At 36.4% G+C, this 11,371-nt stretch overlaps 1 protein-coding gene across 1 annotated transcript; it reads left to right on the forward strand.

Moving 5' to 3' along the window:
* Positions 1 to 8,142: 8,142 nt before the first annotated feature.
* LOC110904261 (probable endo-1,3(4)-beta-glucanase ARB_01444) lies at positions 8,143 to 10,639 on the forward strand. The gene is made up of 2 exons (XM_022150097.2): positions 8,143 to 9,462; positions 9,591 to 10,639. The coding sequence occupies exons 1-2, from the start codon at positions 8,231 to 8,233 to the stop codon at positions 10,420 to 10,422; spliced, it is 2,064 nt and encodes a 687-aa protein (XP_022005789.1). The 5' UTR covers positions 8,143 to 8,230; the 3' UTR covers positions 10,423 to 10,639.
* Positions 10,640 to 11,371: the final 732 nt, after the last annotated feature.

An 11,371-nucleotide genomic window follows, 5' to 3' on the forward strand; every position in this document is an offset into this window, starting at 1 on the left:
TTTATATTTATGTTTTGTGGTTATTAATCGAAACGCAATCAGAACTCTATCGCAACGGAATTGAATCGCAAACGCTAAACACAAGTTATTTATGATGACTGTATGTTAGATATTGTATTTGTGTGTTTATTATCAATCTATCGCATCGCTCAATCTACGCTCGCTTAAACGCATCTCAACGCTCAACACGCGAAATGAAACGTCGAAACGCAACTTGTCGGAGCCGCTCGATCGAGTGAACGCTCGATCGGATGGCCATCCAATCGGGTTGCCATCCGATCGGAGTGTCATCCGATCGGCGCACCCTATTCAACACTTGCCACCTTTCCCTTTTTGGCAACCTATAAATACCCCTCCTGTCACATCACTTGATGTGACAGCTCTCTCACTCGACCAGCCGCACTCAAGCCCCCATTTCTCTCGATTTCTCGCGATTCTTGTAAGTTTTCAACCTAAATCTTGTACTTCTATGATCTACACGCACTCCTTCATCTTTTTCACCTTTGAATCTTAACTTTTAACCGTGAAATCAACGGTTTTGAGGTGTTCTAGGATGATGTCATCATGGAGTTCTTATAAACTTCAAATTTTGGCCTCATTATACCAAGAACAACTCAGATCTGAAGGATTTCCACATGATTAAACAATGTTTTCGCATAGATCTACACATATTCATGGTTAAAAGGATTGAAATATGGTTTTCTAACTTTCTTTCAACTCTTTTACACTCAATGCACTCAAAACCGATAAAATCGGAGCCCGTTCTGATCTTCTGCTCTTTCTTAGTGATGTGTTGGTCCAAGATCTGAATTCTATCCAAGAGACAACGGATTTTGGGTTAAACATGAACCACTGTCTCGAACAGTTAACTGATCGGACTAGGGTGATTCTTGTTCAATCGGATCACTTGGGTCATAATGGGGTTTTTGTTGTTTAGCACGTTGTCATACCGTCTCGATCAAACCGCAAAAACTTTTCAAAATAATCAAGTGCCAAGACGATCAGATCGTTGGGACGGATTGTCGTCCGATCGGATTGCCATCCGATCGAACAGCCATCCGATCGGATTGCACTTGGTCTCAACACTTAAACAATTTTCTACATGTTCAAAGCATAGTCAGTTCTAACGGTTTGCCATCCGATCGGTAGACCATCCGATCGAGTGACAATCCTACTGTAAACTTGTTCTCTGAGAAATACCTCGCCGAACGGATCGCCATCCGATCGAACCGCCATTCGATCGAACAACCTGAAAGGTAGAGATACTTCTCTGTTTTCAAAATGCTACAACGAAAACTTCAAAGCCATCATACACAAACACATCCTTACCAAACAAATGTCAATCCAATCGAATGGCCATCCGATCGGATGACCATCCGAACCGTTCGACACTTGGATATTTTGCACCGTTTTACGTGTCGTTCTTCGCTTATGCTATCGTTAACTGTTCAGGCTAATCTCTCTCAGCCCTCCCTTCAATCCAAGAGAGTGTTTACTTGATAAACGCTATCTATGAGTATACTCGATCCCTTTTTGCTTTACGCACTTTTGGGTGTTACATACGTTACTTATTCAAATCACATCGACCACACGACGCAAACACTATTTATACGCTGACCATTATTGCATGTTACGTGTTATTCGATGAATGCTTGTATGTTATGTTAACACAGTGATTGTTGCCTGACACCTTAGCAACGATATTACTATAGTTTGGACTCAGCACTTGTTATGGACATGGGTTGTTAAGGGCTTTACTTCACGTGTCCCGGTGGGGATATGTGTTGTGCATTCTACAACTCGCAGTCACGTCTGTCCATATTTCTCTGTCGATAACCTACCAGCTTTCACTTTGCTACATGTTACATGGTGGTTATTCGTTAACGATTTCGAACTCTATTATACTATTAAACTTGTATGCTAACCTTTACACTATGTGTAGTGACCTCTATTTTAACGTATGTGACAGGTGTTTGATTGCTTAGGATGCTTTGCTTGTTAATTGCTGGAATCAAGCTAGGATGGAGTCTAGAAACAAACTAAATAAAATCTAAGTTGTTGGAATGGATATTTGTCTTTGAGAACATCTTCTGTAATAACTGTTTTTATTTTATATGTTTGTGGTATGGGACATGAACCTTTAATATATTATAACAAATAGTTGTTATGGATTCTCCTGGACAATTTGTTTTGCTCAGTATCGCGCCCCGATATTTCTGTCATCGCTTGGGGTGTGACAGATTGGTATCAGACCCATAACTATAGGGAATTAGGCAAGACTCGACCTAGTCCGGGTCGATGTCTTAGAAACGACCTAGTCTATAGTCTAAGTACCAACAGACCGACTTGTGCGATCCCAGTAGGGGTTCCGCACGAGTTTACTTGCTATTTCTCGCTCGCGCTCGCTGAACACTACACTATCACTGCACACTATTTGCGAAAATGAATGAGTGGTTAGGTCGAGATTAGGTGTGAAAACCGCAAACTCTCGACTGAATCGCTTGTTCGACCCGCATTTTTATCTATAAACAAGAGAATTTGCATTGAACCAGGAGTGAAATCCATACTTTAACGCAAATTTTCCTCTCTATCTCATCAGACAGGAATGTAGTTGCTAAGCTAGGGGTGAAACCCGAACCTTGACGACTTGTTCCGATCTCTATTTTGGTTTTACAAAGCTCTCACCAAAGTCTCGACGGACTCCAACAATTTGAAGTTACACTGTAACTGGAAGGATGCGTGCCGTTCGCCCAAATCGAGGCGAGAGCACAGTCCCGAAAGCCAAGGTGTGTACCAATAGTCCTTGTGAATAGTCGAATCACTTTGGGTAGTCGACATCTATCAAGCCTTAGATAATCTATCCTCGATTTCAATCTCGCAATCGCTGATTTTATGTGTTTCGATTCTGAGCCCGCAACTGCTGACTCTGATGTTTGTCGCTTTTATGTGTTTTATGTGATTTTCCCTGTTTATGTGTTTTGATTTTTGGTGATTTATACGCTTTTCGCTTCTCGCTTTAATCGACACACACGACTCGCACTGCACATCTATCTCAAAACGTTAACAAATCGCTGCTACATTATCACACATGTTATATTTCGTTCATGCGTGATTAGAGTTTGAATTTTATAACATGCGTGATTTAATAACATACGTATTGCACGTCATATTTAAAACATTTTCTTCAAAATATAAAGCAAGACACTAATAAATAAATTAACTATATTGATGTCTGTCTTTGAATGTCGCATCTACTAGATACAAAGAACATTTAACCTTAACCAGTAAAACACGTTTGATTTGATTTGATTTTATTATAAAGTTAAATTAAATTCAAATATTTTGTTTGTATTGCAAATAAATTTCTCTCACTCGGCTCCCGCACAGCAGCCAAAGGGCTGCCCATGTGAACTTTTGCAGTTTCTCCTTTAGTGGGCTTCCAACTCAAATAAAATAATGGATCACATAAATAGTTCAGCCAATATTCCTTGATGATTCTAGTTCATGACCCAAGCTATTAACTCCTTAAATATTTCAACTTGTTGCTTATGATGCGAACTTGACGGAATTTCACTTAAAAAATCATACATTCTTTAAACAAACTTTTAAATCTATACCAATCCTCAAGATAGAATTAGAACCCTCCACCATTTAGGGATCAATGAGCACGCTTACCATACACATTGATACCACTGGGTTAAAAACCAGTTGATCAACTTGAATTCAACTATTTCTTTTACTTATTATCGTAACATTTTGTATTTGTTTAAATACAGCTACAAGTAACAATATATAAAAATGGATTTATGTTTGATCCGTCTGTCAATATCATATCATTCATTTACAACATAATTGCATCATTTTGAGGTCATATCACCATATATGAACAATGGGCACCATATATGAATTATTATTGCAGGTAAATAGTGAATACTTGATGTGCGCCTCGTTTATTTCGAGTAATATGATTAATCAAATATTTAACTTGTAGAAGAAAAAAAAACAGGAATATACAAAAGTTGTATATCAAAATCTATTAATAGTTATATAATACCATCGTTTTTTATATATTACTCTTTCAAATTCAAATTGTTATAATCTAAGTTGTACAATAACCCCTGTTCATCTTTGTTAATATGGATTTGTATTTGAATCTGGATTCAAATCCAGTATATCTAGTCAACTAGAACCTATAAATAGTGGTGCACAAATCGGGTTTTTTTAAAAACCGGGTTTCGGGTAGGATCGGGTTCGGGTAGAATCGGGTTTTACAAAATCGGGTTTTTTTAAAAACCGGGTCGGGTCCGGGTCCGGGTTCTCTACCAAAAATGTATACCCTATATACCCGGGTTCGGGTAGGGTTCGGGTCGGGTTTTATAAAACCCGGGTATTATAATACCCTATTTTCGGGTTCGGGTCCGGTTCGGGTATTCATCGGGTAGGGTTCGGGTATGCATCGGGTTGGGAAAAAACCCGCACCGGGTATTAAAAAAACCCGACCGGAACTATGCTTATAAAATGTATCAAACATAACTCTCACACATAGACATCAAATCTATTGATAAACAGAGGCACAATTTATAAACAGAGGCACAACTTATAGTTCTTCATGTGGTTATTCTTGAACTTTATAAACAGAGGCACAATTTATTAAATACAAAAACTAATAATGATATTACATGTGGTTATTCTTGAACTTTATAAACAGAGGCACAATTTATTAAATACAAAAACTAATAATGATATTAAACAAACAAAGAAAATAGAAGGGCCAACATATATTGGCATATTTGTTTCCACTTGTAATGAAATATACTAAATAATTAAGTAGCGGTGGCAAATATCATTAGAAACCTAATAATTAAACAAGATTACATCAAAGTGCATACATAATTTTGTTAAATCATAAGAACTAGAAGTCTTAATGCATACATAATTAAACAAGATTACATCAAAATCGGGTTTTTTTAAAAACCGGTTCCGGGTATTTATAAAACCCGGTTCCGGGTTCGGGTTCGGGTATTTATAAAACCGGGTTTCGGGTATAAACCGGGTATAAAAAAACCCGGTTCCGGGTTCGGGTTTTAGATCAAATATGCATACCCGGTCCCTACCCTACGGGTAGGGTCGGGTTCGGGTTCGGGTATAAAAAACCCGGGTTTTATAATACCCGGTTCCAGGTTTTTTTTTCGGGTCCGGGTCCAGGTTCGGGTTTTTTGTGCACCACTACCTATAAAGCAATATTATATATTTCTTAACTTCCTTCGAAGAAACTTTGTAATTGATAATAAATAATTTAATTTAATGTCATGTATTCTAGATCTATGGATTTTTGACAAATATCTATGAAATATATTACTGAATATAGAAAGTTCTATAAATTTTATTTTTGTCTACAAAATCTTTATTGGGAAAATGAATAGTATAACTAAGGGTAGATATTACAAGTGGTTGAGGTTTTCAGTTGAAAGCAATGTTTTAAAAACCGGTTTTTAAATCAAACCGGATTAGGCTAAAAAATGGTTCAACCGGTTGAACCAGGTTGTACCGAGCGGTTCAACCGGGTTGACTAGCTAACTCTATAATTTTATAAATTACAACATCAACTCAAAAGTTAATCCAAAAATGCATGATTACATATTAAAAGATTATCCAAAAGTAAATCCATAATAAAAAATAATCCAAAAGATAGTCGAAAATCATTCAATTTTTCAACAACCTCTTTTAAATGAAAGTGTACGATATGTTTAAGTCATCTGAGTGTTGAATACATCAAGTTTACGATCGCATAAAAGATGAAATTCACTATTATCGTTATCCTCATCAACTAGAGGATAACTGTTTCCGTTTCATACAATATTAAATAATAACTTTTAGTTATAAATAATCATAGTATATAAAAATTACGTAAGATAAATAACATATATAATAAAAATAAGTAACAACTCAAACTAAAATAACCCTGGGCTGGTACCGGTATTACGTTTCAAACCGGTATACCGGATTTTACCGCCGGTACAAACCTTATGCCGTTTCACTTATTTACCGGGGTGTTTCGTACCGGATTTACACCTGGAAACGGTAATACCGGTATAACCGGCCGGTATTTACCGGTTTTTAAAACATTGGTTGAAAGTTGAAAAAAGCATTTTGCTTTTTTGCTTATGACCCTACTAGCGACTAAGTCCACCAACAGCACTAAATGGTTAAAAGTGACGCATTATTATGTTTAAGGTGTTTGGATAAAGTCTATTTTAATAAAATACTTATTCTAATTTGAAAAAAAAAATAAAAATAACTATTTTAACAGATTATGAGTTTAACAAATTAAACTCAAAGATAAATTTATGAGTTCAACAATTATCGTGTTTTATGCTCGTATACCTTGATCCATGACATGGACCAAAAGAAGAACATCGTGAGCTCGTATTCTTTATTGTGTTATAAGTTAAGGCCTCCGTTTAAAGAACATTGGTTGTCTAGTTGAACCGGTTAAACTTTGTGATCGAGCTAATACATAACTATAAAAACGTTTATAGAGAAAATAACAAGCATATGTTAAATACTTAAATGAATGAATGTCTTAAACGAGGTTTAAGGCATGAGGATACAACCATTGTAACGTATAAGAATGTATACATCGGCCGTACATTTGTTACTTTCAACATATTTTTATTAAAGTATAATGTAAATATTATGATATTTTTATACATGTGTACATAGAGAACGACTAAAAGCCTAAGTTTTTTTTGTTAAACAACCCCACCAACAACGTCTAGTTAACAAAATTTGAACTAAGCATGAGGTTAGCAGCCCCACCTTGAAAATTTTAGTTTCTGGAAAGACGGCAATGAAATGAGAAAGTTTTGACTTTTATTACTATTTCTTTTACAAAAACGAACGTTATAAGAACTATGTATTTAAATTATGTTATATATATATGATGAAGTGTTGACCACTAACCAAGTCTGATTTCACAAAGAATTCAGTTGATAGTGATTTCAGCTGAATTAGATTATTATTAATCAAAACCATGTAATTTTGATAACTTTTATATTCTTAGAGGGGTTGTTTGTTTATCTCCTAATGAGGCTCTTAATATTTCAGACCTCTTATGGTTCAGCACTCTAGGTTGTATGAGTGATTCTCTAGCCAATAATATTATGCCATGTCAACTCCTCATTTTACACTCAATCACTATGTATAGTTCAATCACTCTAGGGTGTTTGAGTTATATATTTTTTTATAGCCTGCAACGGTCGAAAATGCTTCACCCTTCTCATCAATCAATTCGGTGACTATTCACCGAAAAAAGCAGTAGGTCATCGAATTAGGGGAAATTGTTCACCGATCGGTGAATGGGATCCCCGAACCATTCATCGAAACCATACCGAGTACCCTTAATGGTTCAGACTGTTTGTTTCACGAGCAGATGTCTGAATGATTCAGAAATTTGCTTCTGAATGATTAATACCTCTAATCTGAATTTGCCAGACATTTGTCTCTGAACGGTTAAGAATTCAGACCTTTTACTAGTTCAACATTTAATGTATGATTCAAACATCTTATTGATTCATCACTTAACTATTCAGAAGTTGCCAAACAACCCCTTAAACTTATAACAACACCCTAACATAATTCCACCACATACTTCTATTCTCTCATGTTACTTTACAATAAGTTATATATTATTACATGAATTTGTTTATATTTGAAAAATAAAATTCATACAACAATTTGTCACAACAATACAAAAATAAATATGAAATATTTTTTATAATAACAATACTTGCTCCTACTCTATTAGGTCAATAATTTTAAAGTAGTCATCCTTGGCTAGGTTTGAACCTGAGACCTCCTCTCTAAAAGACATATGCCTCTAACAAGCAGACTTTAACACTTCAAGACAAAGTTTCTGTATACAATTTGATCTATCTATTATAATTATACATTATAATAAATATATAAAAAAACAAAACTTTAGAATTCCGAAACAATTAAACAACTAAAACGATTATAAATATTCCTTTAAGTAAAATATTGCGGAGATTCTTTAGTAAAATAACACACTCATATTATTAATCTAAAACTAATTTAAACACAAAACGCCCGCCTCTACACACACTATATAATATAGTCTTTTTATAGCAAACCAAAAACGGCATTACCAAGATCACCACCATATGATACAAAAGGACAACAAACACCCTTCTTTCCTACCTCAACCAACATGTTAATCCTCTACTCTTTCCTTCTTCTTGTTATCCCCGGATGCATCTCTCCAACACTCTCTCTAGATCCACCCACCACCACCACAAACCGCCGTAAAGTTGACTTTTTCACCTTCCCGGAGGGCAAGTCAACCATCCTACCCGACCCCTCCAACTTCTTCTCACCTGACCTCCTCTCATCCCCTCTTCCCACAAACTCATTTTTCACAAATTTAGTCATTGAAAATGGCGACCAACATGAATACATACACCCCTATTTTATCAAATCTTCTAACTCATCACTTTCTTTATCATACCCATCTATCTTTTCCAATACTAGTTTCACAACACATGTCTTCACCCCGGATATCAACATATCGGTTTTAAACGGCCCGAAACCAAACCGAAACCATACCGTTTCTTCGTTTAGTGATCTCGGTGTCACTCTAGACCTTCACCCCAGTTTGAGGTTCTTTTTGGTTAGAGGCAGCCCGTTTTTGACATTTCAAGTATTGCAAAATGTTAGTTTATCCTTTTCAACGGTTCATGACATTCGGGCTTTGGTACGGAATGGGAATAAAACTAAGTACAAGATTGATCTTAGTAATGGTCAAACATGGGTTTTGTATTCATCTACGCCTATTGAGTTGACAAAAAAGGCGTCAACGGTTACATCAGACGACTTTTGTGGTGTGATCCGGATTGCTTTGTTGCCGAATGCGGATGAGGAGCTTGAACCGGTTCTTGACCGGTTTAGTTCTTGTTATCCGGTTTCGGGTCATGCTTCGTTTCGTGGATCAAATAGTGTTCGGTATAGATGGGCGACGGAAGGTTTGGGGGATTTGTTGATGTTGGCAAACCCTCTGCATCTTCGTTTACTTGACGATGATGATTCGGTTAAGGTTGTTGATGATTTTAAGTACAAAAGTATTGATGGTGATCTTGTTGGTGTTGTTGGAAGTTCATGGGTGTTGAAAACTGACCCGATTCCGGTAACTTGGTATTCAATTAAAGGAGTTGATAAAGAAGCATACCCTGAAATCATTGATGCTCTTGTGGAAGATGTAAAGGGTTTGGATTCGAGTAATATGTCGACCAATTCCTCGTATTTTTATGGGAAATTGGTCGCGAGAGCCGCTAGGTTGGCGTTGATAGCTGAAGAAGTTGATCATGTTGATGTGATCCCGAAAGTTATACAGTTTTTGAAGGACACGATTGAGGCGTGGTTAGATGGAACCTTTGCGGGTAACAGGTATAAATAATGAAAACCCCGTAAAGTATTATGTATTATTGATCAACTATATTATCAGAATATGTATATTCTAACTATGGTAAAGATATTACAATAAATCCTAAGTAATATATTTTATCTGATAACAGATTTCTGTATGATAAGTCATGGAGTGGGCTTATAACTTTACAAGGGTCTAAACATGTAACTGGAGATTTCGGTTTTGGGATTTACAACGATCACCATTTTCATATCGGTTACTATCTATATGGAATCGCGGTTCTTGCCAAGATAGATCCGGTCTGGGGAAGAAAGTATAGGCCACAAGCATACTCTCTAATGTTGGATTTCATGACATTGGGTAAAGGTCCAGATATGAAGTATACGCGATTAAGATGCTTCGATTTATGGAAGTTACACTCATGGGCAGCTGGATTAACCGAATTCGAAAACGGAAGGAATCAAGAAAGCACAAGTGAGGCAGTGAATGCATATTACTCTGCAGCTTTAATGGGCATGGCTTATGGAGATCCACATTTAGTAAAAGTGGGATCTTTGCTTACAGCCATGGAGATACATAGTACACAAACATGGTGGCATGTGAAAGAAGATAACACGCTTTACGATGAGGATTTCGTGGAAGCGAACCGAGTGGTGGGGATCCTTTGGCAGAGCAAGAGAGACAGTGTGCTATGGTTTGCACCAGCTGACCAAAAGGAATTCAGGCTGGGGATTCAATTGCTGCCTATATTGCCTATTTCTGAAATCTTGTTTTCTGATAAAGAGTATGCTAAGCAGCTTGTTGAGTGGACTTTACCTTCTTTGAAAAGAAAAGGTGTTGGAGAAGGGTGGAAAGGGTTTGTGTATGCATTGGAAGGTGTTTATGATAAGGAGGATGCTCTTGAAAAGATTAGGAAATTGACTGGACATGATGATGGGAATTCATTGAGTAATATGCTGTGGTGGATCTTTAGCAGGTAATAGGATGGTCACATGTTGTTGCAAGTGGTGGCAATAACATGTGGTTTGGTTTTGTGTTATGTATTTTACTGCTTCTAGGAGTGTTATTTATATTTGTGTTTTTGTTTAGTAACAAATTGTTGTATCTTGAGATCTTTAGCTACTTGGCTCATCTCTCAACATTGTAAAATTTATTTTCTTTTGGAATATAATTTAAAGTCACAGTGTTTACTTTTAATTTTTGTTATGTTCTGTTGAAAATACATGTCAAGACTCAAGAAGTGCATATATTAAAAAGTGTAAGAGCACCTGTAGTGGGGCGCTATATGCCCCAAAAAGCCAAACATAGCGCCCAATGGCGCTCTCTACACCGCAACGAGGGGCTTTATCGGACAAAAAAAAGATGGCAGCGCCATCACCTTCGCGGCGTTATGGAGGGGAGTTTCAATCCTTTGACCAATCAAAAAGTAGTTAATGTTTTTTTAATTAATTAATAAAAATAAAAATTAATAATTAGGTAATGATGGGTAGGGGTTTTATGACTACGGACTCTAGTGATATAACGCCTCTGTGTGACGTGGCACGACACGTGTCGCATAACGCCCACGAAAGGGCTTTATGACTACGGATGGCCTAATTAGTCCAAGCTTTTTGCTTGAATTAATTAGTCTAAATTGAATATCTTCTGCAAATCTCTTCCTATCATCCTTCATACCATGAGAACCTTTGTGTTCTAGCAATGAGAGCTAGTGTTTAAAAAAACTGTCTCATAAGCTCTCCATAAGGACTTTTGGTTATTATTATAATTTACGGACGAAATTACAATTTATTTATTTTGGTGCATTATATTAAAATTGTGTTTTCAAGTGACCAAAAAGTATCAATTTGAGAGTTCAAAACTGACTAAACCTAAGTTTGGTATTAAATCCATAAAGAAAAACAAGAAGTTAAGGGAATTAATGTGACAATT

The sequence above is a fragment of the Helianthus annuus genome, chromosome 14, assembly GCF_002127325.2.
Source record: "Helianthus annuus cultivar XRQ/B chromosome 14, HanXRQr2.0-SUNRISE, whole genome shotgun sequence".
In the NCBI taxonomy this organism is placed as follows: domain Eukaryota; kingdom Viridiplantae; phylum Streptophyta; class Magnoliopsida; order Asterales; family Asteraceae; genus Helianthus; species Helianthus annuus.